Consider the following 26,736-nt stretch of genomic DNA (forward strand, 5'->3'; position numbering starts at 1 on the left):
TCCCTTCACACTGTGTAACAGTGAATGGCAGATGTTCAGACCAATCAGATTCGCCCCACCCCTGCCCATATAAGGGAGCGGCGGCCATTGTTCTCTCTCTTGTTCCCGGGCTGTCAAACGAGCAGGATCTGCGCAGCTCTCTATCGCAGTGAGGTAAGCCTGAGCCTTGCGGCAATGGCTGATATATCTAGGATTGCGAGTGTATCAATCGCTAAGCACTCTGCAGGATCACCGGACCTTATCTATCCCCTAAATCCGGACAGATCTGCAATAATTACCCTAAATTCAGAGACTTTAATTTCACTCAAGGTCCGCAACAATTGTCAGTCATTGAGATATATAGAGACTGTTTGCCTGAGACTGTATTTGTTCATTGGATGTACCGCAATCATTCTAAGTAAAGTTCACCAAGTTAAAGTTCCACTACTTTGTGGATCTTCAGTCATTCTATTACATGCACCTATCGTTACTGGGAAGGGCGGTGATAGGCCGGAGAATTACCTCAGCATTCTAGCCCTCAGCCTGAGGTCACGAACTATAGGGTTAACATTAACCCCTCATTTACCGAAACAATATCCCCACTACCAACACCCCCCCAAGGGCTACCACACAATGGTATGGGGCGGGTGTGCGTGTGTCAGCCAATGTCTTAGTCCAGCACTAAAGTGCTAAGTCATCTATCACATTCTATTTCAAAACACAAAGGGAGGGATTTATCAAAACCTGTGCAGAGGTAAACTTGCCCAGTTGCCCATAGCAACCAATCAGTTCGCTTCATTCATTTTTTAGGAAGGCCTGTGTAAAATGAAAGAAGAGATCTGATTGGTTGCTACGGGCATTTCCTCTGCAGTGGTTTTGATAAATCTCCCCCAAAATCTTTCAGGACCGGCGCTGAAACCCCTTCACTGTAATTAGCCGACTGGAGTAAGAAAGTGACTCCGGTCGGCTCATTTTTGCCCCGTATCCGGTTTTGTGACAGGGAATAAAACCATAGTATACTGATCATTAAATTGAGTGAGAAGCTGGGCATGTTCGGCTGGGATACAGGAGAGCCCGGTTTTGATATTTCCCAGCCGGATTCGGCAACCGTAGGCTGCAAAGGTAGTGTGAATGCAGCCTCCAAGGGGTTTTCCCACCTAAGCCTAAGGCCACGTTCACATGATGGAAATTCCGTATATCTGCACCAATTCCACATCTGCATTGATTTTCTGCAGTTTGTTTACATTTGTGGAATCGGTGCGGAATTTGTGTGGAAATTTCTGCATGAATTTCGCATGATTCCTCAGCTCAGTAAAAAAGTAGACTTTTTAAATAGAACAGTTTGTGCAAATTCAATGGGATTCCGCAGCCAAAATTCTGCAGAAATTCTGCTGTGTGAATTACATTGCGGATTAGTCATAACTATCTTTGCTGTATGCATTCTTATTTGTCTCTATGTATTTTCTTATTTGGTTGCAGCCACATGGGTCAGTACTGCTGTGAATTTTACTTGGTGGAATTTTTCATTATTTTTTGAGGTTTTTTTTTGTACATTTTTGACTTGTTTGGTTTAACAATAAAGCTCTTGTGCAAAGCAATTATTGGATGCTGCTTAACCCCTAAAGAAAACGGGGATTATCCATTTTTGCACTTTCAATTTATCCTTCTCGCCTTCTTATACCATAACACTTCCAATTTTCCACTTACAGACCCACATGAGGGCTTGTTTTTTGTGCCGAATGTGACCGCACAGCTGATCAGAAATGCTGAGTCAGCAAAGTCAGTGAAGTGGAAAAAAACCGTGACCTGTACCGGAGATAAAGACCACATCCCGCCCCCTCTGCGCGCCGTCATGTTCAAACACAGCCACATCAAGAAGGGGAAGGATCTGATGACGTCATGCAGACACGTCCAGTTACGTTAGCTGCAACGGCCAATCAACGAGAGAGGGCGTGATCCTGGACAGCGTGCTTCCGCTTTGCCTGTGACTACTGAGTGGAGGTGTCAGCATGGTGCGCGGCGCGGTGTAACCATAGCAGCGGCTTTGGGAGCGGCCGATCTCCGTCCGGTGATGCTTTCTGCTGGTCGGGGGCTGAGCAGATTAGTGTCCCGATCTGTTGTTGGCGGCTGCTTGTCTGCGCCACACCCGGCTGTCAGATCACGAAGCAGCATGTCAGAGGGCATGGAGCAGCGCATGGTGTGGGTGGATCTGGAGGTGAGAGCTGGAGAAGATGCAGGAGAGGCAGCTGCTCTGGGGAGATGAGGAAGGGAGCTGCAGGTGGTCACGTCACGTGATTCTGTTTAGTTTTATTTCTGCCAATGCTTAAGTGTATCTGTTCCTGGAAGAGCTGGGTGACTGCGTGGCCCCCAGTCCTGAAACCTAGTAAAGAAGGGTGATATCCCCAATGATGTTACACTATTCTGTTATATCAGACAAAACGTAAATATTACATACATCAGTTATGTATCTGCAGGCATCACCATAGAGGCCAGTGATTGGCTGCAGCGTCACGTGATGGTGTATGTGATGTCATCACCACAGAGGCCAGTGAGTGGCTGCAGCGTCACGTGATGATGTATGTGATGTCATCACCACAGAGGCCACTGATTAGCTGCAGTGTCACGTGATGGTGTATGTGATGTCATCACCACAGAGGCCACTGATTGGCTGCAGCGTCACGTGATGGTGTATGTGGTGTCATCACCACAGAGGCCACTGATTAGCTGCAGTGTCACGTGATGGTGTATGTGATGTCATCACCACAGAGGCCAGTGAGTGGCTGCAGCGTCACGTGATGGTGTATGTGAGAGGCCAGTGATTGGCTGCAGTGTCACGTGATGGTGTATGTGATGTCATCACCACAGAGGCCACTGATTGGCTGCAGCGTCACGTGATGGTGTATGTGGTGTCATCACCACAGAGGCCACTGATTAGCTGCAGTGTCACGTGATGGTGTATGTGATGTCATCACCACAGAGGCCACTGATTGGCTGCAGCGTCACGTGATGGTGTATGTGGTGTCATCACCACAGAGGCCACTGATTAGCTGCAGTGTCACGTGATGGTGTATGTGATGTCATCACCACAGAGGCCAGTGAGTGGCTGCAGCGTCACGTGATGGTGTATGTGATGTCATCACCACAGAGGCCAGTGAGTGGCTGCAGCGTCACGTGATGGTGTATGTGATGTCATCACCACAGAGGCCAGTGAGTGGCTGCAGCGTCACGTGATGGTGTATGTGAGAGGCCAGTGATTGGCTGCAGTGTCACGTGATGGTGTATGTGATGTCTTTACCACAGAGGCCAGTGATTGGCTGCAGCGTCACGTGATGGTGTATGTGATGTCATCACCACAGATGCGGGCAGCAGTGTAATGTGACTGATGTACCTGATGCCATCAATGCTGGTCTTTCAGGGAATGTTGGCAGTGTTGGAACAAATGGGTAGTAGAAAACTTTTAAAAAAATCCCAGATAACCCTGTTAAAATTATCCTAGATCAGGTGTCTCATACTCCCGGGCCGCAGAACGAAATTCCACGCCAACCCCTTAGCGTGACGGGATGTCAGCGGTTTTGGGCAGGGCCGACGTGACGTGCTGTCCGCACTGATCTGGTGCGCCTTAGAAATGTTGCAGAACGTGGCCTGCAAACTACCTAGCCAGACAGCCAGCCAGGAACAGAGTGAGGTGCACCTGACTGACCCTGGTAAGCTACAATACTGCCAGGGAGAAAAGGGGGAGCTGCGGGGGTTCTAGGCTTTGGGATGGGGGGGGGGGGGGGGGGGGGTGAGATGTCGCTGAATTATGACTAGGGTGCTACTGCTGTCTGTCCACCAACACCCCTGAACCCCTCCCTCCCCCAAAGCAGTAGTACCCCCATAATTTGTCAACTGATGCTATTATCATTGGGGGGGGGGGATGTTGCTGGTGGATGATGCAGGTGCCACTGCTGGAAGGGGGGGGGGGGGTGTTGAGCGAGGGGCACGTGATGGGGGCATTATGAGCGAGGGGCAAGTGATGGGGGCATTATGGGCGAGGGGCATGTGATGGGGGGGGGCATTGTGCGCGAGGGGCGCGTGCGGCCCAGCTTTTACCTCCAGTGGCCCCCAGATAATTTTGAGTTTGAGACCCCTGTCCTAGATAATGCTGGTAGGTACTTGGCACCCCCTGCTGTTCTTTTGAATCCCTCTTAGGCTATGTTCACACTGCTGGATTTCTTGCAGTTTTGCAGATTCTGCATGGAATTTGTGCTGAGTTTTGTGCACTCCACACACAGATTCTGGGCAGTATTCAGAGTCCCAATGACTTTTTCATTCTTTTTGTGTAATCTGGAATGCAGAGTTTATGCAGTGGAAAATTAGATTCACCACAATGTAACTAACATGAAGCAGAATTTCCAAGCTGAATTTTTCAGTCAGATTTCTCACAGAAATGTAATCATGTCAACGTACCCTTAGACCTTTATTGGTTGCAACATGCTCAGCAGCTTCTTGTCATCACTAGGATTCTCTGGCACAGGGCAGGGAGATTACTGCTATTATACAGACCAGTTATAAGGATCTGCATGCTGCTCTCCACGCTGTATGTCACACCTGGATACTGTCCCTAATATGAGGCCGCACAGGGACACATGACACAGAGTTAGGAGCTAGGCACTCACTACTTCCAGCAGGATCATGCCTTACAATGTATGCAAACTTTAGGATCATTTATATGTTGATCTTGTAGCTCATATTTTATTTGTGTTGCAGATGACTGGACTGGATATCAAGAAGGATCAGATTATTGAGATGGCTTGTTTAATAACAGATTCTGATCTCAACATCCTTGCTGAGGTAGGTAGGTGCACTGAGGGCAGGATATAATAGTAACATTTACTAGAGCTGGGCAATATGACCAAATATGTGTATCACGGTATTTTTGTAACTTATGGCTGTTCCACGGTATATAACGGTATTTCTTTCACCCCCCACAACACACCCCCACACCATGTGACCCGCGAGCGCTCTTCTGTCCCCCCCCCCCCCCCAATCATGTTACCCGCCGGCGCTGTTCTGCTCCCCCCACCAAATCATGTTACCCGCCAGCCCTGTTCTGCTCCCCCCCCCCCCCCCCCCCAAATTATCATCCCAGCGGGGCACTACTCACACATGTCACCCGCAAGCACTGCCCTCCTCCTCTTTGTTGGGGGCCGCCGGTGCTGGAACTCACTGGCTTCTTACATGACAGTGGGCTCAGCCTATCACTTGCCGGCTTCTTACATGACAGTGGGCTCAGCCTATCACCTGCCGGGGCGGGACATCGCTGCGGCTGGTGATAGGCTGACGGCTGTCCGACGTTCCAGTCCCCAGCGTAAGGCCGACGTAGGTAAGTTAAAGTTTATTTTCTTTATCTTTTGCAGCCCGGGCATAGGGATACAGAGTACAGCAGTGGTCTCCAACCTGCGGACCACCAGCTGTTGCAAAACTACAACTCCCAGCATGCCCAGACAGCCGTTGGCTGTCCGGGCATGCTGGGAGTTGTAGTTTTGCAACAGCTTTATAAATTGCTTTATAAAGGGGGAGTAATATATCCCTGTCCCTTGAGTCCATGCCTCAATATCCTGCCGGCTTTGGAAGCAGCAGCCTGACATTGCATGCTATTCTGTAGTCTATGATCTACAAGTACACCCAGATCTTTCCTACCAGTGACTTTCCAAGTGTTACTCCCCCTAGGACATATGTTGCAGGCAGGTTATTAGTGCCTAGATGCATACAGTCCACATTGAACCTAATTTGCCAAGTGGATGCCCAGACATTTAGTCTATCCAAGTCATCTTGTAACTTATGCACATCCTCTATAGACTGTACCGTGCTACAAAGCTTGGTGTCATCTGCAAAGATAGAAACAGAGCTGCTAATTTCATCCTCTATATCCCTGAATGGAGGCTGAGCTCCAGTAACCCAGCACTGCCACTAAACACTTTTAATTTTTATTTTTTTAACGCTTTTAGCTATTTGTTTTTTAATTTTTAAAATCTTTCTTGGGGCAGCCATATTGGAGACACACACACACACACACACACACACACACACACACACACACACACACACTCTTCCTGTATTGTTGTATGGTGCACCAGGGTATGTGTAGTTCATGGTAGTTGAAATAAATGGGAGTCAGCTGACAGAAGAACTATGACTGTTTCTAGGAAGGGATGAAGGACAGTCTCAGGAGAGCTGCACTTATAATGGGTATATCTAGACCTTGTAAAATGTTCTGCCAGGTATTTGCTGTTGAAGTCCATCCCCAACATGGGAACATGGACTGGAAAAGAATTACTCGATTTATCACTCTGTGTAGATGGGGTGGATAAAACTTTTAGAAAAAAAATTGCTGCTATTTTTTTTTATCTGTACATTTACCTCAGCAATTGTGAAATGGTGGCTGTATGTTTTTTTTGTTTTGCAGGGTCCTAATTTGATCATTAAACAGCCAGATGAGTTATTGGATACAATGTCAAACTGGTGCAAGGAGCATCATGGAAAGGTATAATTTATATACAACACAGTAGCCCCGTTGCCTTGTGAACCATGCTGGGGACTTCCGGACAGCTTTTTAGTATTTTTTTGATGACAAGGATAACAGCTCTGTATGTGTATTCAAAAATACTGGAAAACCTGATTGACCACATTATATTCAATACAGCCATCAGCGACTGTTTTCAATGACACAATCTATACTGATCTATTGATATTGATCATACAAATACACAGCTCTGCGCAGTATCACAATGAATTGGCTTAGATACAATGCTCTTGCCAGTATGACACTTGGTTCAGATACACAACTCTAAGCCCATTCAGTGCGATAGTGTCCAGATACAGGGCTTTGGGTAATATCTAAGCCCATGCACTGTGATACTGCCCAGAGCAGTGTTTCCCAACCTTTTTCGGGTTGGGGCACACCTCGAAAAAAAAAAAATTCCGCGGGGCACCGCTACAGAGGTTGACGAGAAAAAAAAAAAAGAGGGGGGTGGGGGGGGAGAATGGTAAAAAATGCAATGCACTATATCTATTTATCAGTGGTATGTAGTTTAAAGTGCTGCTTTATACAGCAATTCACCAATGACGTCTTCTCTAATTTGCAATGTTGCCTTCTCTTCTCCATCTGGTCCGGGCCATCATCACGATTTCTTCCACACACAATTCTTCACCGTTAAACCTGCAAAACAAATCTATTAGGCGCCGAACTTTTTTTTTTAAATGGGTGACAGAGGGGTGTAGAAGAGTGTACATGGGTGACAGAAGGATGTAGAGGGGTGGACATGGGTGACAAAGGGGTTTAGAGGGGTGTAGAGGAGCGTACAGAGGGGTGTACAGGAGCGTACATGGGTGACAGGGGTGTAGAGGAGCGTACATGAGTGACGGGTGTAGAGGAGTGGACAGAGGGGTGTAGAGGAGCGGACAGAGGGGTGTAGAGGAGCGTACATGGGTGACAGGGGTGTAGAGGAGTGGAGAGAGGGGTGTAGAGGAGCGTACATGGGTGACAGGGGTGTAGAGGAGTGTACAGAGGGGTGTAAAGGAGTGGAGAGAGGGGTGTAGAGGAGCGTACATGGGTGACAGGGGTGTAGAGGAGTGGACAGAGGGGTGTAGAGGAGCATAAATGGGTGACAGGGGTGTAGAGGAGTGGACAGAGGGGTGTAGAGGAGGGGAGAGATGGGTGTAGAGGAGCGTACATGGGTGACAGGGATCTAGAGGAGTGGACAGAGGGGTGTGAGGAGCATACATGGGTGACGGGTGTAGAGGAGTGGACAGAGGGGTGTAGAGGAGCGTACATGGGTGACAGAGGGGTGTAGAGGAGCGTACATGGGTGACAGAGGGGTGTAGAGGAGTGTACATGGGTGACAGAGGGGTGTAGAGGAGTGTTCATGGGTGACAGAGGGGTGTAGAGGAGTGTACAGAGGGGTGTAGAGGAGTGTACATGGGTGACAGGGGTGTAGAGAAGCAGACATGGGTGACGGGGGGGGACGGGGGGGGGGGGGGATACGGTGGACCCGGGTGATGGGGGGGAGGGGTTGGACAGAGTTGAGAAGGGGTAACAGAGGGGGGGAAAGGGTACAGTACCTTAAGCAAGCCGGTCCGCGCAGCTTTGCAGGTCCACGGCAGGCACGGGAGTCCGGCAGGTGAAGATCGTTCCAATCCAGGGACCCATTTTTGGCCCACTGCACCGCAAGGTAGAAGGGGAGGGGGACGCTGTGTGCGCAGTGCGCACGCAGGCTTCCCTTCCCCCCTGCGCCGCCAGTCATAAGCGCGCAGGCCGGGGCGGGATATTTAAAAAAAAAATCAATAAAAAAAAAAAAAAAAAAATTTAAATCACGGCAAAATCCCGCGGCACCACGGCCAGTGGCGAACGGCACACACATGTGCCGCGGCACCGCGGTTGGGAATCACTGGCCTAGAGCATTGTATCTAAACCCATTCAGTGTGTTACTGCCCAGAGCATTGTATATAAGCTGATTCAGTGTGCTACTATCCAGAACCATGTAACTATGTTAGTTCAGTGTGATACTTCCCACAGCATTGTAGCTAAGCCGATTCAGTGTGATATTGCCTAGAACCGTGTATCTAAGCTGATTAAGATACACAGTTCTGGGTAGTATCACATTGAATAGGCTTAAATACGTAGCTATGGGCATTATCACACTGAATGGACTTAGATACAATGCTTTGGACACTGGAAAATGAAGAAGGAGTCCAGCACTGCAGTGGAGGCAGCTTTATTCAGTGAGAAGCACACAGTAAAAACACAGATTCGAGGCTCTGGGTAGTATCACACATAATATACAGTAGAGTCTCCCGATAGTGGACACTCCCGGGAAGTAAAAAAGTGTCCACTATTGAGAGATGTCCACTATTAGGGGAAAAAAAGGCTCAAAAAACCATTCTACATGTCTGAATACTGTACTATACTCACTCCAGAGTGTAATCACCTATACAACATGATAAAAAGCAATAAATCTCCCAGTGATTTTTAATCACCCCTTATCCCCCCCCATCATTTCATTCACCCTTTATACCCTGTGCCATTTCATATTCCCATTATTACCCTCTGTGTAAATTCATCACCCCCTCTTTATGAAATGGCAAAGAGGGATAAAGGGGGAATGAAATAGTAGAAGAGGAAATTATGTGGCACATTTTGTAAAAAAAAAAAAATAAATAAAAAAGCCTGGGCCCCCTGCTTGGGGTATTGGCTGTACCCCCTGACGGTGACCCTGTGTACAAGGTAGGGCCGGCACATAAGCCTGGTTGTCCCCTATTGGGTGCGTCCGCGTCCACTATTGGGAATGTCCCCCTATTCGGAGGGTGCAAATACATTTAAGTCTTATGGGACTCTGCCGGGGAATTAAAAGCTGTCCGCTATTGGGAGGTGTCCACTAAGGGAGATTTCACTGTACTTAGGTGCATTGTTGCATAGGCTACAGGCAGTGTCACACATTTATGCTTAGATGCACAACTCTTAGCTGGGCATCTAAGCATAAATGTGTGTGGTACCAAGTTGTCTTGATAAAATCAACAGCTAATAGCTGTGCATTCATGCTCCTTTAGCTGTTAGGATTGACTACCCTTTTGAAGCAGCCAGGAGGAGCTGTCTACACTTCAGTCTTTCAAAAATGTTCGGAAAGCTGAGGAGAAGAGTGAGATTTCCTCAGCCAGGCCTGAATCCAGGCAGGCAAGGTGCAGCTTACAGATTGGGAAATTAAAAAGTGACATGTTGGGCCCAAAGTGGCCGTCGAACCAAGCAAAGTAGTGCCCGATAGTCATCATGTGTGCTAAAAACTACTGGACTTCCTGTGAAGAGAGAAACAGCAAAGATTACACTTGTATATTACAAAGTTACGGTATATAACTTTAGCATGTGCAGCTTTATAAGGGAAATTTCATTTGGCTGCAGCTCCCCTTTTAAGAGAACATTTTTAGTATTTCATTTAATCCCTTTTTATTTTCTACTTGCAGTCTGGCCTTACTCAAGCTGTGAGGAACAGTAAAATATCTTTGGCACAAGCAGAGTATGAGTTCCTGTCATTTATTAGGAAACATACTCCACCTGGCTTCTGCCCTCTGGCTGGTAGGTATTATGTATTTACTCTGTATTAATATATAGGAGTTGTCTTGATAAAACGAACAGGTAATTGTTAGGTTGGCATATATTGGAACCTTGCACTAAACTTCTTTGATGCTGACTAACATAACGTGGAATCCAATCCATATTATTTGCAGTGACCTATAAGTAAAGCCTGTCTGTGGCAGAGTGTATTGTTAGTTTTGACTTGGCAGCCATGGTGGACTTCTGAAGGTTTTGAGCTGCCATGATAACCTAACCGGCTCCCTGTGAGGGTGCATTCACACCACGTTTGCGAGACGCGGGTGGGAAATCTCAAAACTGAGCGCTTCCGTATCCCATCCCAACCACTAAATTTAAAAGAATGAGACTCGGGGCCGATCCGCCTGGGAAACGGGAGTGCCCGTTTTTAAAATTTCTCTGCCGGGAACTGAATCCGGCAGCTGAATCTTACAAATGTGGTGTAAATGCACCCTAAACGCATGAATTGGCTTCTTAGCATCTAGATGCTGGTATCAGCGTTGATGGTTGAATAACCTGCATTATTACAGTGGGGCAAAAAAGTATTTGGCCAGACGCCATTTGTGCAAGTTCTCCCATTTAAAAAGATGAGAGGCCTGTAATTTTCTGTTTCAATAGTTTTTATTAAAGTTTTCAAGTAAAAACAGCAATACAAACAGTGTAGGAAAGAAAACAATGATGAACGATGTGTTGACATAAAATAAGCAGTCTGAGTCTCTCAGTCTAAATATTCGCATACTCAAAGGCGATCAAGAAATACCTTTAAACAATGACAAAATGGCAAAAAATAAAATGGATTATGCGCAGCGGTTCACAGTAATGTTCATTATGAACCAATGTAACGAAAAAATAGGGAGATGAGAGGAGGGAGGAGAGTGGGGTTCGACTAACTTAGGGGAGGGGGAGGGAACGGGAGGAAAAGGATATACAGTTAGGGAAAGGCTGTAGAGGGGGGGGGGGTAGCAGATAGGAAGAAAGGTAAGAGGAGCGGGAGGAGTGAGGGGTCAGGTGTCAAAGTTCCTATGTTTATCTGCAATATAGGATGACAAGGAATATAAATTTGTGGAAACAATTGGGAAAAAGGGTGTATGGTCATATTATATAGGGCCCATGGTCATGGGATAGGGTGAACAAACAGTATTCATCAGGAACATTGTAACAGGAGGATTATGCAAAGCGGGAACAAATCCACGGTTTCCAAAATTTCATCAGGGAGGGCATACTACCTGTATTATATGCTAATGCCTGTTCACAGTTGAAGGAGTGTTTCAATTGGTTTTGGAGTTCATTAATTGTGGGGGAAACACTAGACTTCCAATAACGTGTAACAACCAATTTGGCTAGGGTTAGAAGTTTGCAAGTGATAAATCTAAAGCATGGAGGAATGGCGTGAAGGTCCAAAAGTAACAGGGACAGGGCAGGGGATAAACAAACTCTGTCACCAATGATTTCCTCCAGCATCGCACCAACCTGCTGCCAGTAAGCACTAATGATTGGACAAGGTCATGGTATGCACCAACGTTCCCTTTTCCCTACACCCCCTCCAACACTCAGGTGAGGATTGTGGGTATATAGAGTGTAGTTTATCTGGTGTTAAATACCACCTATATCTAGTTTTAAGAAATGCCTCAAGATGTGGAATAGCTGGCAATGCTTTTTTAGCCCATCTACCTGCGACTGACCATTCTTGGTCAGATATAACACGAGCCAGGTCTTTTTCCCAAGATTTAAATCGTGCAAACTGAGATAATCGTTTAGAGCTTTCTAAAATGCCCAAGATGGGGCGTAACCCTTTACATTGTAAGTGTAATAATTGGTATGCTTCTGTATTGTAATGCCAGGTTGTGCAGTGATATGTTTGAAGGAATTTGTACAAGTCCCTCGCTGGAATATTATATTTTTGTCTGAAATGTTCAAACGAAGCAAAAGAGTCGTGTGCTTATAATTGGTGGATAAATCTGAGACCTGCGGTGAACCATGAGTGTAAAGCAAGGTCCGGAATTGCTGCAAAAATTATTTGAAGAGGAGTATTGTGTGGGTGTTTAAGTTGTCGTTTCCCAGTGGTTTTGTGCAGCATATGCCAGCACTAGAGGCCAGCTAAGGTCAGTGGTGAAAGGCCAGAGTGTGGGTGTAGGTTCCATGCATGTAAAAAAAAGGAGGGACTTCAACTCTAGCGGGCGACAGAGGTATGCCTCTATTTGAATCCTGGGAAGATCTAGGCCATCTTTGGTGTACAATTTAAGCTGTGACAACAGAGTAGCTATGTAATAATGGAAAAGGTTGGGAAGACCCAGGCTAGGGCTGGGTGGTATACCGGTTCATACAGAATTTTTTGGGCTGCACGATATGAATTTACCCCCATACCGCAATACCGGTTGGGCCCCTCCCCCTCGGGAATGTATTATCAGCCTAGCGCAGCGCTGTCCCCACATTGGGGGAACTAATCCAATGTGACCCGCCAGCGCTATTCTGCCACCCCCAATTAGTGATCAGCCCAGTGGGGCACTACTCACAGATGTCACGTTCAAGCACTGCCTTCCTCTTCTTTGTTGGGGGGCCGTCGGGCGCTGGAACTCACTGTACGCCAGTGGTCTCCAACCTGCGGACCTCCAGTTGTTGCAAAACTACAACTTCCAGCATGCCCGGACAGCCAACGGCATGCTGAGAGTTGTAGTTTTGCAACAGCTGGAGGTCCGCAGGTTGGAGACCACTGCTGTCCGCTGTATCCTATGCCCAGGCTGGCTTCTTATATGACAGTGGGCTCAGCCTATCACTGGCCGGAGCGGGACATCGCAGCGGCCGGTGATAGGCTGACTGCTGTCCAGCGTTCCAGTCCCCAGCGTGTGGCCCCGACGTAGGTGAGTTTAAAGTTTATTTTCTCTATGTTTTGCAGCCCGGGCATAGGGATACAGCGGACAGCAGTGGTCTCCAACCTGCGGACCTCCAGCTGTTGCAAAACTACAACTCCCAGCATGCCTGGACAGCCGTTGGCTGTCCGGGCATGCTGGGAGTTGTAGTTTTGCAACAACTGGAGGTCCGCAGGTTGGAGACCACTAGCGTACAGTGAGTTCCAGCGCCCGGCGGCCGCCAACAAAGAGGAGGGGGGCAGTGCTTGAACGTGACATCTGTGAGTAGTGCCCCGTTGGGCTGATCATTAATGGGGGGGCCAGAACAGTGCTGGCGGGTGACATGATTTGGGGGGGGGGGGGGGGCGCTGAACACTGCGCGCTGGTCACATGATTGAGGGGGTGAAAATACCGCTATATATCGTGGAACCGCTGGAAGTTAAAAAAAATACCGTGATACACATATTTGGTCATACCGCCCAGCCCTAACCCAGGCCACCTTTATCCCTGTGTCTAGTCAGAAGTTCAATAGAGATCCGTTTGCGTCTACCCAACCAGACATAATTAGTCAGGGACCTCTTTAGACTGGAGAAATATGTTGTTGGAATTGCAATAGGGAGAGTAGGGAACAAATATAATAATTTGGGAAGTACCAGCATTTTAAATGCCGCCACTCTACCCAGCCACGAGATTTCGTTTTTGCTCAGATTGTCCAGGTCTTCCTGGAACGTTTTGAGAAAGGGTATGTAGTTTGGTTTAAATAACATAGCAATGGATGTGGTTACTTGAATCCCTAAATATGTGAGGCTGACCTTTCTCCAATCCAAAGGGAATCTTTATTTCAAAGAGATTAAAGAGTCAGAGGGAACTATTGGTAGTACCTGCGTTTTTTGCACGTTCAGTTTATAATATGAAACTGCACTATAATTTTCAATTGGGGACATCACTTCTGGTAGGGAAGATTCCAGATTAGTTAAAGAGAGTATAACATCGTCCGCGCACATAGAGACGAGGTGAGTATGGTCATGAACATTTTACCCCCGTTAGATTAGCGCTACTTTTAAATGCCACCGCAAGGGGCTCAATGCAAAGGATGAACATAAGAGGCAACAGTGGACATCCTTGGCGGGTCCCATTTTTTAGGGAAAAGCTATCAGACAATGTCCCGTTAGTAAATACTTTGGTGTTAGGATTAAAATATAGGGCTCTAATGGCCCATAGAATTGTACCCTCAAAACCCATCTTTCTCAGGACTGTAAAGGCAAAAAACAATTTAGGCGGTCAAATGCCTTTTCTGCATCTAAGGCTAACAAAATAGCAGGGAGAGAGTTAGTTTCCAGACAATGTAGAAGGTTAAGTATGCACCTAGTATTATCATACACTTGCCTACCTTTAACAAACCCAGCCTGGTCAGAGGAAACCAAGGTGGGTAAAATGGGCGCCAGCCTCGAGGCCAAGACCGAGGCATATAGTTTGATATCTACGTTTAAAAGTGATATGGGTCTAAAGTTTTGTGGACAGTCTGATGATTTGCCGGGTTTAGGAAGTGTAACAATTAAAGGGGTACTCCGGTGCTTACACATCTTATCGCCTATCCAAAGGATAGGGGATAAGATGCCTTATCGCGGGGGTCCCGCAGCTGGGGACGCCCGTGATCATGCACGCGGCACCCCGTTTGTAATCAGTCTCCAGAGCGTGTTCGTCACGTCACGCCTCCGCCCCCATCTTATCCCCTATCCTTTTGGATAGGGGATAAGTTGTGTAAGCACCTGAGTACCCCCTTTAAGGCTTCCTGTTTTTCTTTGGGCAGCTGTCCCTTAGTCATTGCCTCATTAAAGAAGTTGGTCATATAGGGAAGCAACATCTGGGAAAAGGTCTTGTAATAGCAAGACATCAGGCCGTCTTAGTCAGGGGATTTTCCTACAGATAAATTGCAGATAACAGTGGAAACCTCTGTGCAGGATATTGGAGTGTTTAGTGTACTCAACTGTGAGGGGTTGAGGGAAGGTAGATGCAGTCTGTAAATATGAGTTAATGTCTGTAGTAGACGGTAGTGGTGTAGATACTTCCTCTTCAAGATTGTATAAAGTTCTATAATAGTCCAAAAAACATTTGGCTATGTCTCTAGGGGACTGAAGTTTACATGTGTGAGAGGAATTCCATAGAAACGATATTCTGGCTTTGGTATGTTTGCGTTTCAGTCTGTTGGCAAGAAATTTTCCGAGTAATATTGTGCCTTCAGTTTTAGCGATTGCTTGGCGTTAGTATTCAACATTAAGGTATGAATAGACTCTCTTATTGTCTTAAGCTTGGTCGCATATTCCTCACTTGGAGTAATTTTGTTAAGGCCTTCCACCTCTTTCTGTTCCTGCAATAGTTTATCTAGTTTTTGAGTACGTTCTTTTTTGACTGTCCCAATTTTATCAGGGAGCCCCTAATCGCAGCCTTATGGGCGTTCCATATCGTGGATCTGGAAATACCAGCCGTGTCATTTAGTGAAAAATATTGTAATAGATCCAAGGAAAATTGTTGGCTATATTTGGGGTGTCTAATAAGATAGTCATTACATCTCCACAGAAATTGCGGATTGGCCACTCCTTGATAAGAAGCGTAACGGGAGCATGGTCAGACCATTTCGATGGTTCAATAGTGGAGGCCTGAACATTGTCCAAGAGGGATCTGCTCACCAAGAAGAGATCTATTCTGGAATAACTGTTAGTGGGAATGGAGTGAAAGGAGAAGTACCTTTCTCCAGGGTGGAAAAGTCTCCATATATCATTTAACTCTTCCTTGTGTAGAAGTGGCTGTATTGCAAAAGGACGGTTCCTATGGGTGGAAGCTACATCCATTTGTACGTCAGGGACTGCATTGAGATCTCCAGCTATAATAAGGTGACCTTGCATATGTGTATGTACCAAGCGAAACACCTTTTTTAAGAAGGGTAGTTGACCCCTGTTCGGAGCATATAAGGATACTATAGTAAAAGCAATGTTATTAATAGAACAGATAAGAATAACGTAGCGACCTATCGGGTCAATCACAGAATTGTAAAGTTGGAATGCTAGAGTGTCTCTAATAGCTATCATAGTGCCTCTAACCTTGGAGTGGAAATGTGAGTGAAAAATGTGTGGGAACGATTTATGCTTAATTCTATGTGTATCTTCCTTTAGAAGATGTGTTTCTTGGACACATAAAATATCACATTTAAGATCTCTAGCTTCAGAACACAAGTAATTACGTTTCTAAGGTAAGTTCATCCCATTAACATTTAAAGATAAAACCTTAGCTGTCATGTCAAGTCCAGTACATGCTTCTGTCTTTCGTTATTACAAAAGAAATGAGATCCATTGTCTTGCGACAGTGTCCTCCGGATTCTGTAAGTACTGCAACACCTGAAAGGGAAGAGGTAGAAAAAGGAGGGGGGGAGGCCTGTCATTTTCATCATAGGTATACCTCAACTAAATCCATAAAATCACATTGTATTTGCAAATTATGGTGGAAAATAAGTATTTGGTCACCTACAAACAAGCAAGATTTCTGTCTCTCACCGACCTGTAACTTCTTCTTTAAGAGTCTCCTCTGTCCTTCACTTGTTACCTGTATTAATGGCACCTGTCTGAACTTATCAGTATAAAAGACACCTGTCCACGACCTCAAACAGTCACACTCCAAACTCCTCTATGACCAAGAACAAAGAGCTGTTGAAGGACACCAGACACAAAATTGTAGACCTGCACCAGACTGGGAAGACTGAATCTGCAATAGATCTCCCTCGATCTGGGGCTCCACGCAAGATCTCACCCGTGGTGTCAAAATGATCACAAGGGTATATAACAAAGTATTGAGATGAACTTTTGTTATTGACCAAATACTTATTTTCCACCATAATTTGCAAATTCTTTAAATATCAGACCATGTGATTTTATGGATTTTTTTTCTTTCTCATTATGTCTCTAATAGTTGAGGTATACCTATGATGAAAATTACAGGCCTCTCTCATCTTTTTAAGTAGGAGAACTTGCACAATTGGTGGCTTTTTTGCCCCACTGTATCTATATCAGTTACTGACCGCAGTGGTACAAACCGTGGTACGTCAAATTTTGTTGTAGACATCATGGGGATAATTAATGTCTGTGCCCTGTACAAGTTAGACAAAAAACGCTAAACTTTGTGACAACCCTCTGGCAGGGCATGACACTTAGAGGGGATGCCAAGTTGTGCTAGCAATGTGAATTGTAGGGAAAATCTGCACAAGCTCCAGCCTGAAGTAGCCACAAGCACCTCAGGGGCGCCTGGATTTATTAAGATATATTCAGCTCGATTATACACTGGTGGTGTTTTATCTGAGACCGGCATAAGAAACACCACGCTTAGAAATCCCCTTGTGTGTCTGCATTTCATATTCATAAAATCACAAGCTGAACATTTGTGCTCAGAAAGCCTAGCCTGAACAGATGTAAACCTATGTAGACCCTTTCCTGATCATTTATATCTTTACCACCTTCTCCTTTACCATGGCTGGTTTTGTTCTTTTGGATAATTCCAAATTCTAGTCAAGTTGTAACCCATTACTTTTGACAAATTCCAAAAACGTATAGGATTTTTGATGATTGATTAATTTGCTTCCTTGGACTAGAATTTCAATGGTCTATCTATATGCACTGGAAAGTATGAGCAATGGATCAAGAAGGACAATTCAGTAAAAAAAAAATACTTACTTCAGACATGCAACGCATTTCCGGGCTGTGTTGGTCTCGGAGTCAGGCATCTTTGTTTACTAGTCACGGCTCCATGTTTTTGTTAGTGGTTGTGCTTGTTATTCTCGCTCACTTCAACTGAAGCCACAGCCCCTTTAATCAGCTGATTACGTTCTTGGAGTAAGATTGTTCAGATATTGTGATGTTGGCCATTAATATTGTAGTCCTGCAATACTCCTTTAGCGTAGGGTCACACATGCTGTTTTTTGCTACCCATTGACTTCAATGTAGGAAAATTCGCAGCAGAAAATATGCAGCAAAATACGACATGTGTGACCCCACCCTTGGGTTGTATTCATTCATACAGTATCCTGCATATTTGAAGCTCCAGATTTTTCACTGGAGATTTCAGTGTAAATCGGGAGCATAAAATCTGAAGTGAATGGGTAGCAAAATCAGCTGCATATTTTAGCTGTCTGATTCCCTTCAGTTAAATACGAAGTAGCAAATCTGCAGCAAAATACGGCGTATGTGACCCTACCTTAAAGGTACTTTATGCTGTACAAGCATGTCATCGCACACAAACTATCTTATCTATGTTAAAAACTGTAGCACAGGGTCAGTTATATAATATGCATCATCTGGTAATTAAGGCGGTACATTTTTTAGATAATTTGCTTTGTCAGGAATACATAAAAAACATCAACATCTTAAAGCTTTATTCTATCAGAAACAGTTCATATGCAACATTTCAACCCTTTGAGAGATCTGTGTACATAAGTTGAATCAGTGCATGTGAACCAGTGATCAAAATAAGTCGCAATTGCAAGCTTTTGGATTTTTTAAATTCAAGTAGGGGGGTCCTGGATTCATAAGCTGGAGGGGTTTGCTCGGATCACAACATTTAATACATGTCATATTGATCATAATGCTTAGAGTACCCTGCACCATGGGATATGCCCAAATTCCCTGAAGGAAGGGTTCCCAGGACTCTGTAAACTGCAGGAATCCTTTAGCACTAAATTGGGGTGTAGGGAAGCTTCCCTATAGCCAATATGCAGCAGTTCCTGCTAAGTCAATTTCTATGACATTTACCTTGTTGTAATGTCTTAGTTTTTTTGAGAGGATACAGATATTAAAAGAAAGTATAATATACATTTCTTTTTTTTTCCATAGGAAATTCTGTGCATGTGGATAAAGAATTTCTCAACAAGTATATGCCTCAGTTTATGAGACATCTGCATTACAGGATCGTTGATGTCAGTACTATTAAAGAATTATGCAGGTAAGATACGATCAAGCAAATATTCTTTCCTTGGACGTCTCGGGACACCTCCCTAGCATCGGCCTTTAGTGGTTTTCCTGTCTCTGTCAGAAGTAGGCAAGCAGAGGGGCTTCTGCAGAGACAGGTGTTTGAGTACAGGTTTATTATTTGGTTTGGACACGGGCGGTAGTGTCTTGGTAAAGCAAAGGGCTCTTTTCTTTGCACTGGGTTATGTCCACTCTTGGGTCATCTGCAGTATGGTGAGACATGTGGCACTCCACGTAGAGTGAATGCAAGGCTGACCGGGATGCAGCAGGATCAGTGATGCTCTTCTTTTGGCGACATGGATCTGGTGGCTGGAGGTGAGTATCTCCATTAGTCTCTGTAAGACTGTGTCATTGCAAAATCCTGGGCCTACAACCCTTCCAGGGAGCAAAGAGACGCTGTACTGGACACATTAAAAACTGGGTCGCTGGTGTTTTATTGTTGTCACTGTAGGTAGATGTAGAACGATAGTGCTTAGAGCTCTGCTTTCTCAAATTCAAAATGATAGGACAGTGCTTTACAGTATAGATGGATAATGGTCCAAGTCACTTGTCCCACCAGATTGAAAATACTTTTTTCCCCCTACTGAAAATATAAGCTTTTGTGTTACACAAATGAAACAACAATGTAAAACAGACTAAAAGTAGTCACAAGTAAATTACGTATATATTGACCCATATGGGCATACTGTGGTATACATCTGAATACCATTTCGACGGGATGCCAATGCAGACTAGAAGAGTTTAGCCAAAAAAACAATGTGAACAGACCCTAATAGAGATACAAGGCAAGTGCAAATTTATCAAGACTCTCTTCTTGTTTCAGACGTTGGTATCCAGTGGAATATGAATGTGCGCCAAAGAAAGCAGCTTCTCATAGGTAGGTGCTACAGTGGAGTACCCCTTTAAACTCTGCCAGCCCTGACTTCGGATGTGGCTGACCACACTTCTGCTTATTGATACTATTATCTTACTTGGGCATTACCATCTGCAAGCTGTCTACAGTGTAAACACGCATTCTTGATTCCAGGCGGGTTTGTACATGCAAGCGCTGCATGATTTTTAGTGGTAGTGCAAGGTGTATTGCATGAAATAGGACAATAGTATGGTTACAGATAGTACAGCTGGTCTGCAGCTCTTGCGGCTACAACGCTTGCTCGCAAGAGTGTTGTGGCATCTTCAAATAGCAGCCATTAATTACACACATTTTATTCATTTTTATAACAGTAACCGAACTAGATTTCTTTTTTAATTATTTGGTAAAACACATTTTATAATGTCACCCTTTTAACACCATGTGATTTTTTGGGCCCATATGATATTTTCTATAGAAAACAAAGCACTGACTGCAATAAAGATACATTAAAATATTAGCACTAAATTCTTAACTTAAGATTAAAAAAAAAAAAATTATAAAAATTGGAAATGGGAAAAGTGGAAATTCCCACCAACCACATAGAAAACCTCACTAGGATTATTCTGGTTTTTAATTGAGAAAAACCATGACACCATCTATAAATGACTCTTGTAAATAATATATATATTATGCCCTGCATGTAAATGACCTGATTTACTGCTGTAGTCTAGTCCAGCCTTCCTGGCAAGGAGATCTTCGACAGAGTAGAGAAAAAACAAATGTAGTGCACGCCTAGCGTAGCACTGTGTGACCAAGACAGGTCAGTCACTTAGTATTGTGGTAACTTCTCAGTGAGCGTAACAAAACATGATTCGATGGGTCAGCAGCCAAATGATAGTCCTGGACATTGGAGCAGAGTCTGGAATTGAAAACATGATATGGGTAAACAAAAAAAACGGATCTCCTGGTCAGTGCTTCCCTGTTCCACTTGTCTATATTGGCACATACGTGGGATGCAGCTTTGGGGTATGGCTAAGAGTACATTTTATTTAAGCAAGAGTTAAAACAAGAAAAAGCTGAGAGTTTGGGTGGCTGCACACTATAATTGATGGTATGCCTTATACCGAGGTACTGAGTTGCACTATACCTGTAGTGCCAAAAATCTAAGGATAAAAACAGTATAAGGATTCAGACCTCAAGGTATAAGGGTGAACTGAGAATGTAAGTAAGACAGGAGATGTAGCTGGTTGTACAAAATGAATTATGCTTTATTTAGATAAAATATGACTGGCTATTATCTGAGCAGGGCCCTTGCTACAGATATCGTACATACACTATATAATGTGGTAAAATCAAATATGGTAAAATATACTTGTATAAAATTATGATATGATACATACACGGATAATGCCACCTACCGGTTTTGTACCAGTGTAATGCGCATATATAGGTTTTCAAAGTCTTGTTAAATCCGTAAGTTGGAATACACAGTGTGAATCAAGTTGTGAGCGTTGCAGGTATGACACGGGTATTATTCACCCGGCCTAATAGAAGGATATTACCTGCCAGTCAGATGAATAGCCAGCTCAGTAGGTGAGAAGATTCCGGCAGTAGGGGTGATGTGCCCTCCTTAGCAGCAGCGTCCTCGTGTAGAGATTTGTATTTTGGGCGCGTATTGCACCACAGTGGTCCCCAAACAGAGGGACTGCAGTGCTTGTGAAAGTAAAACCAATGTCGTAGGTTATTGCGCTTGCAGACAATGATATAGATAGTGGTATACCGGCAAACAGGTGGCAATAGAGATACAGGTGAGACCAGGGCCGTTTCCGGGGGGGTCCCTCCTTTATCAATGGCTGAGATAACTCATCACAGTATTCATCTGACTGGCAGGTAATATCCTTCTACTAGGCCGGGTGAATAATACCCGTGCCATACCTGCAACGCTCACAACTTTATTCACACTGTGTATTCCAACTTACGGATTTAACAAGACTTTGAAGCCCTATATATGCGCATTACACTGGACATTTATATTGGTACAAAACTAGGTGGCATTATCTGTGTATGTATCATATCATAATTTTATACAACTATATTTTACTATATTTGATTTTACCACATTATATAGTGTATGTACAATATCTGTAGCAAGGGCCCTGCTCAGATAATAGGCAGTCATATTTTATCTAAATAAAGCATAATTCATTTTGTACAACCAGCTACATCTCCAGTCTTACTTACATTCCCAGTTCACCCTTATACCTTGAGGTCTGAATCCTAATACTGTTTTTATCCTAAGAGTTAAAACAATACATTTAAAAAAAAAAAAATTTTTTGCCTCCCAAACTTCACATTCACATTGCCGCAGTCGGCAAGTATATTTAAATTTACGCCACTGTCTTTTTTATTTTTTTTGTTTTTTTTTTTCGTTGCGGACGAACAACGCATAGTGTTGTTTTTAGTGCTGCAGAGAAGTTCTTTATTGTTTAAACTCTTGCTTGAAAAAATATACTCTTTGCAAACCCCCGTTTGGTTTTAGTTGAGTATGAATACGACTTCATCCAGTGTATGTGCTTGTAAAAACAAGGAGAAGGGAGAAAGGCCTTCCTCATCCTAAGCACCTTCTCACAACTCAAAATTTTGGAAGATCCTGCAGCTCTGACTAGTAAAGCAGTTTATAAATGTATATTATTATTTACATCCATAACTGATGTATATGTGCTGTAGACAGTTTTATGTATACATGGACAGTACAGAGATCTTTCTAGTAATCTTTTTATACCTAGGCTGGTAACCATGACAAGGGGGCATCCTCTACGTCTAGAGGAAGGAAGGTTTTACAATCATCACAGATGGGGATTCTTTACTGTAAGAGCAGTGAGACTATAGAACTCTCTGCTACATGATGTTGTGAAGGGGGGGCCTAAATGTTTTTTCTGTAAATATATACCATTATGGATACTAGATTCATTTGGATAGAACGTTGATCCAGCGATTTTATTCTGATTCCAAATTTAAAATCAGGATTTTTCCACTCTTATGGGGCAATTGGCATCAGCATCATAGGGTTTTTTGTGTGCCTTCATCTGATAGATGGAACTTGATGGATTTTGGTCTTTTTTTTTCAACCTTAACTATGTAACTATGTCATATGTAAAGTTTTGGAATAATTTATTTTAGTTGTTCTAATAGGCTGGTTCCTGCAGCATATAAAGGGACTTTTATTATGCCTCCGGGGGCTGTGGATACCCATCTGCACCTTGCAGTTTCCACACTGGGAATGACATAGTTATTGACATAGTTAGCACTTCACAGTATGTAGAGTAAAAATGTATGTTTATTAAAGGGGTATTCCAGTAAAAAACATATATATATATATATATATATATATATATATATATATATATATATATATATAATATATATATATTATATATATATATTATATATATTATATATATATTATATATATATTATATATATATATTATATATATATTATATATATATAATATATATATAAATAAATATTTATTCAACTGGCTCCAGAAAGTTAAACAGATTTGTAAATTACTTCTATTAAAAAGTGCTCTCTGCTGACACCTGTTTCGGGAATCGCACAGTTTAGAAGAGGTTTACTATGGGTATTTGCTTCTAAACTGGGCGTTTCCCGAGACAGGTGTCATCAGAGAGGACTTAGACAGAAAAGAACAACCTTAACTTCAGAAGCTCATAAGTACTGAAAGGATTAAGATTTTTTAATAGAAGTCATTTACAAATCTGTTTAACTTTCTGGAGCCCGTTGATATATAAAAAAAAGTTTTTTTCCTGGATAACCCCTTTAAAGCCTATTAAAAGATGCATTGGCTTCACAACGCTCAACCTCAGTCAAAAACACCGGGGTGTACTCTCCAAACAAAAAGTGGCAACACCAGGCTATAAAAAAAAAAACCCACAAAAAAGATGCTTTTACTGCTAAACAGATAACACTGGAGAACATGTAAAATTACAGCACAGGTATCTGGTGATGTCTAATTGGCTCTAACGGATGATATAGTGTTGCAGGGAGGGACAACTGAGTGGGGAGGGAGCCTGTAAGTACCTACAGTGAGGACTACACTAGGCCCTTTTGATGTCCTGAAAAGGATGGTCCCGCTCTGGAACCTAGTTTGATCCACTAGGCCAGTGGTCTTCAACCTGCGGACCTCCAGATGTTGCAAAAATACAACTCCCAGCATGCCCCGACGGCCAACGGCTGTCCGGGCATGCTGGGAGTTGTAGTTTTGCAACATCTGGAGGTCCCCAGGTTGGAGACCACTGCACTAGGCTGTCCCTACATAGGCTAGCTCACTAGAAAAATTGTTTGCTAACTCCCTATCCGGCCCAATCCCTGCACTGTATAAATCATTAAAGGGGTACTACCGTGGAAAACGTTTTTTTTTTTTTTTTTTTTTATTTTTTATTTTAAATCAACTGGTGCCAGAAAGTTAAACAGATTTGTAAATCACTTCTATTAAAAAATCTTAATCCTTCCAGTACTTTTTAGGGGCTGTATACTAAAGAGAAATCCAAAAAAGAAATGCATTTCCTGTGATGTCCTGTCCACAGTGCTCTCTGGTGACCTCTGCTGTCCATTTTAGGGACTGGAGAAAATCCCCATAGCAAACATTGGCTTCTCTGGACAGTTCCTAAAATAAACAGCAGAGGTCAGCAGAGAGCCCTGTGGTCAGGACATCACAGGAAATGCATTTCTTTTTGGATTTCTCTTTAGTATACAGCCCCTTAAAAGTACTGGAAGGATTAAGATTTTTTAATAGAAGTGATTTACAAATCTCAATTAGAATATATAGCTTATGCCTCTAGGACCTCACCAATGGTGCATAATGATGTGGGCAATAATAGATTGTGGCAGCGTTAATCAAAAATAGTTTTTAATTCCGATTATAAAATATAAATATATAAAACAATGACAAAGTAACACATTAAACTGGCACTGTCTAATGGAAATCCCACTGGGCCCTAGTGTGATATCCGAAATAGAATATAAAAATGATGAATTAATGTTCCAATAAGTCCATAAATCTGCAAATGAAAAATAATGAAATCCGCAAAAGGTATGGATAGATATTCGGTTTTGTGGCAAAATAAACTTGTAACATAAAGTCAATGTAACAAAAAGTCAATAATCAAAAAAATGAATGATACAGAGTATCTCTCACCACTGCTTCTGGCTTGATGGATTTTTTTGTTAATGAATCGCAGCCTTGTATTCCTCGCATGCCCCAATATGGAGAGGGGGGGGGGGCACCGATTTTCACGTCTCCCTTAGCAGCCCCGCTGGCAGGGGGGCGCAAATGGATGTTACGCACCGTGGGCTCCGATGTCAGAGGAGCGTACAGCAGTATTCAGCGCTGGAGACCACGCTCGCTAGCCGGCTTGCTGCAGATGGTACTGGTCTGACACTCTGGCAAGTGTGTCAGTCGGCTCGGGAGCGATAATGGGTCTGGCGGTGATGGTACGTCGGGAGTGGTAGAAGGTCCGGGATGGCATCCCACGTGGAAGCTTAAATAACAGGAGGTACAGGCTGTGCGATGTAGTTAATGGTGTGGTTGCAGCCAGGCAGGGCGGAATGAAGCTGATTTAACTCCTCTGTTGCCAAAACATAAGAGTTTGCAGATGGACACTGGTAATGGCTGTGTGAACAGTGCCAGATTCCTAAACGCGTTTCGGGGTGCTGGGAAACACGAACCTCCGACCCCTTCCTCAGTAGAAATGTGTATATAATAAAATTTAGTAGTAACGCTGTTTTTATAATGAATTTACACCTGATAGTGGTTAGTGACATTTAAGAAAACACGGTCTTTGGATTGTGATGAATTGTCTCTTAGGTCTAACAAAATTATGCAGTGGAGCAGCTCTTTGGTAGTTACTCGGAAAAATCGGATAACTAGATAAGACGTTATTCACACCCAGCTAACTCTGGTGGTGAAATCAGTCATGTTAACATGACTGATTTCACCACCAGAGTTAGCCGGGTGTGAATAATGTCTTATCTAGTTATTCGATTTTTCCGAGTAACTACCAAAGAGCTGCTCCACTGCATAATTTTGTTAGACCTAAGAGACAATTCATCACAATCCAAAGACCGTGTTTTCTTAAATGTCACTAACCACTATCAGGTGTAAATTCATTATAAAAACAGCGTTACTACTAAATTTTATTATATACACATTTCTACTGAGGAAGGGGTCGGAGGTTCGTGTTTCCCAGCACCCCGAAACGCGTTTAGGAATCTGGCACTGTTCACACAGCCATTACCAGTGTCCATCTGCAAACTCTTATGTTTTGGCAGCAGAGGAGTTAAATCAGCTTCATTCCGCCCTGCCTGGCTGCAACCACACCATTAACTACATCGCACAGCCTGTACCTCCTGTTATTTAAGCTTCCACGTGGGATGCCATCCCCGGACCTTCTACCACTCCCGACGTACCATCACCGCCAGACCCATTATCGCTCCCGAGCCGACTGACACACTTGCCAGAGTGTCAGACCAGTACCATCTGCAGCAAGCCGGCTAGCGAGCGTGGTCTCCAGCGCTGAATACTGCTGTACGCTCCTCTGACATCGGAGCCCACGGTGCGTAACATCCATTTGCGCCCCCCTGCCAGCGGGGCTGCTAAGGGAGACGTGAAAATCGGTGCCCCCCCCCCTCTCCATATTGGGGCATGCGAGGAATACAAGGCTGCGATTCATTAACAAAAAAATCCATCAAGCCAGAAGCAGTGGTGAGAGATACTCTGTATCATTCATTTTTTTGATTATTGACTTTTTGTTACATTGACTTTGTTACAAGTTTATCTTGCCACAAAACCGAATATCTATCCATACCTTTTGTGGATTTCATTATTTTTCATTTGCAGATTTATGG

At 43.9% G+C, this 26,736-nt stretch overlaps 1 protein-coding gene across 1 annotated transcript in view; it reads left to right on the top strand.

Moving 5' to 3' along the window:
• Positions 1-1,911: 1,911 nt before the first annotated feature.
• The window catches only part of REXO2 (RNA exonuclease 2), a 33,499-nt gene continuing 8,674 nt past the window's right edge, over positions 1,912-26,736 (top strand). The window contains exons 1-6 of the mRNA XM_056544803.1: positions 1,912-2,194; positions 4,729-4,812; positions 6,428-6,505; positions 9,976-10,087; positions 18,822-18,930; positions 19,780-19,833. Coding sequence (XP_056400778.1) covers positions 2,051-2,194; positions 4,729-4,812; positions 6,428-6,505; positions 9,976-10,087; positions 18,822-18,930; positions 19,780-19,833 — 581 coding nt within the window. The 5' untranslated portion in view covers positions 1,912-2,050. The remainder of the gene's footprint in view (positions 2,195-4,728; positions 4,813-6,427; positions 6,506-9,975; positions 10,088-18,821; positions 18,931-19,779; positions 19,834-26,736) is intronic.

Source organism: Hyla sarda, chromosome 10 (genome assembly GCF_029499605.1).
Source record: "Hyla sarda isolate aHylSar1 chromosome 10, aHylSar1.hap1, whole genome shotgun sequence".
In the NCBI taxonomy this organism is placed as follows: Eukaryota; Metazoa; Chordata; class Amphibia; order Anura; family Hylidae; genus Hyla; species Hyla sarda.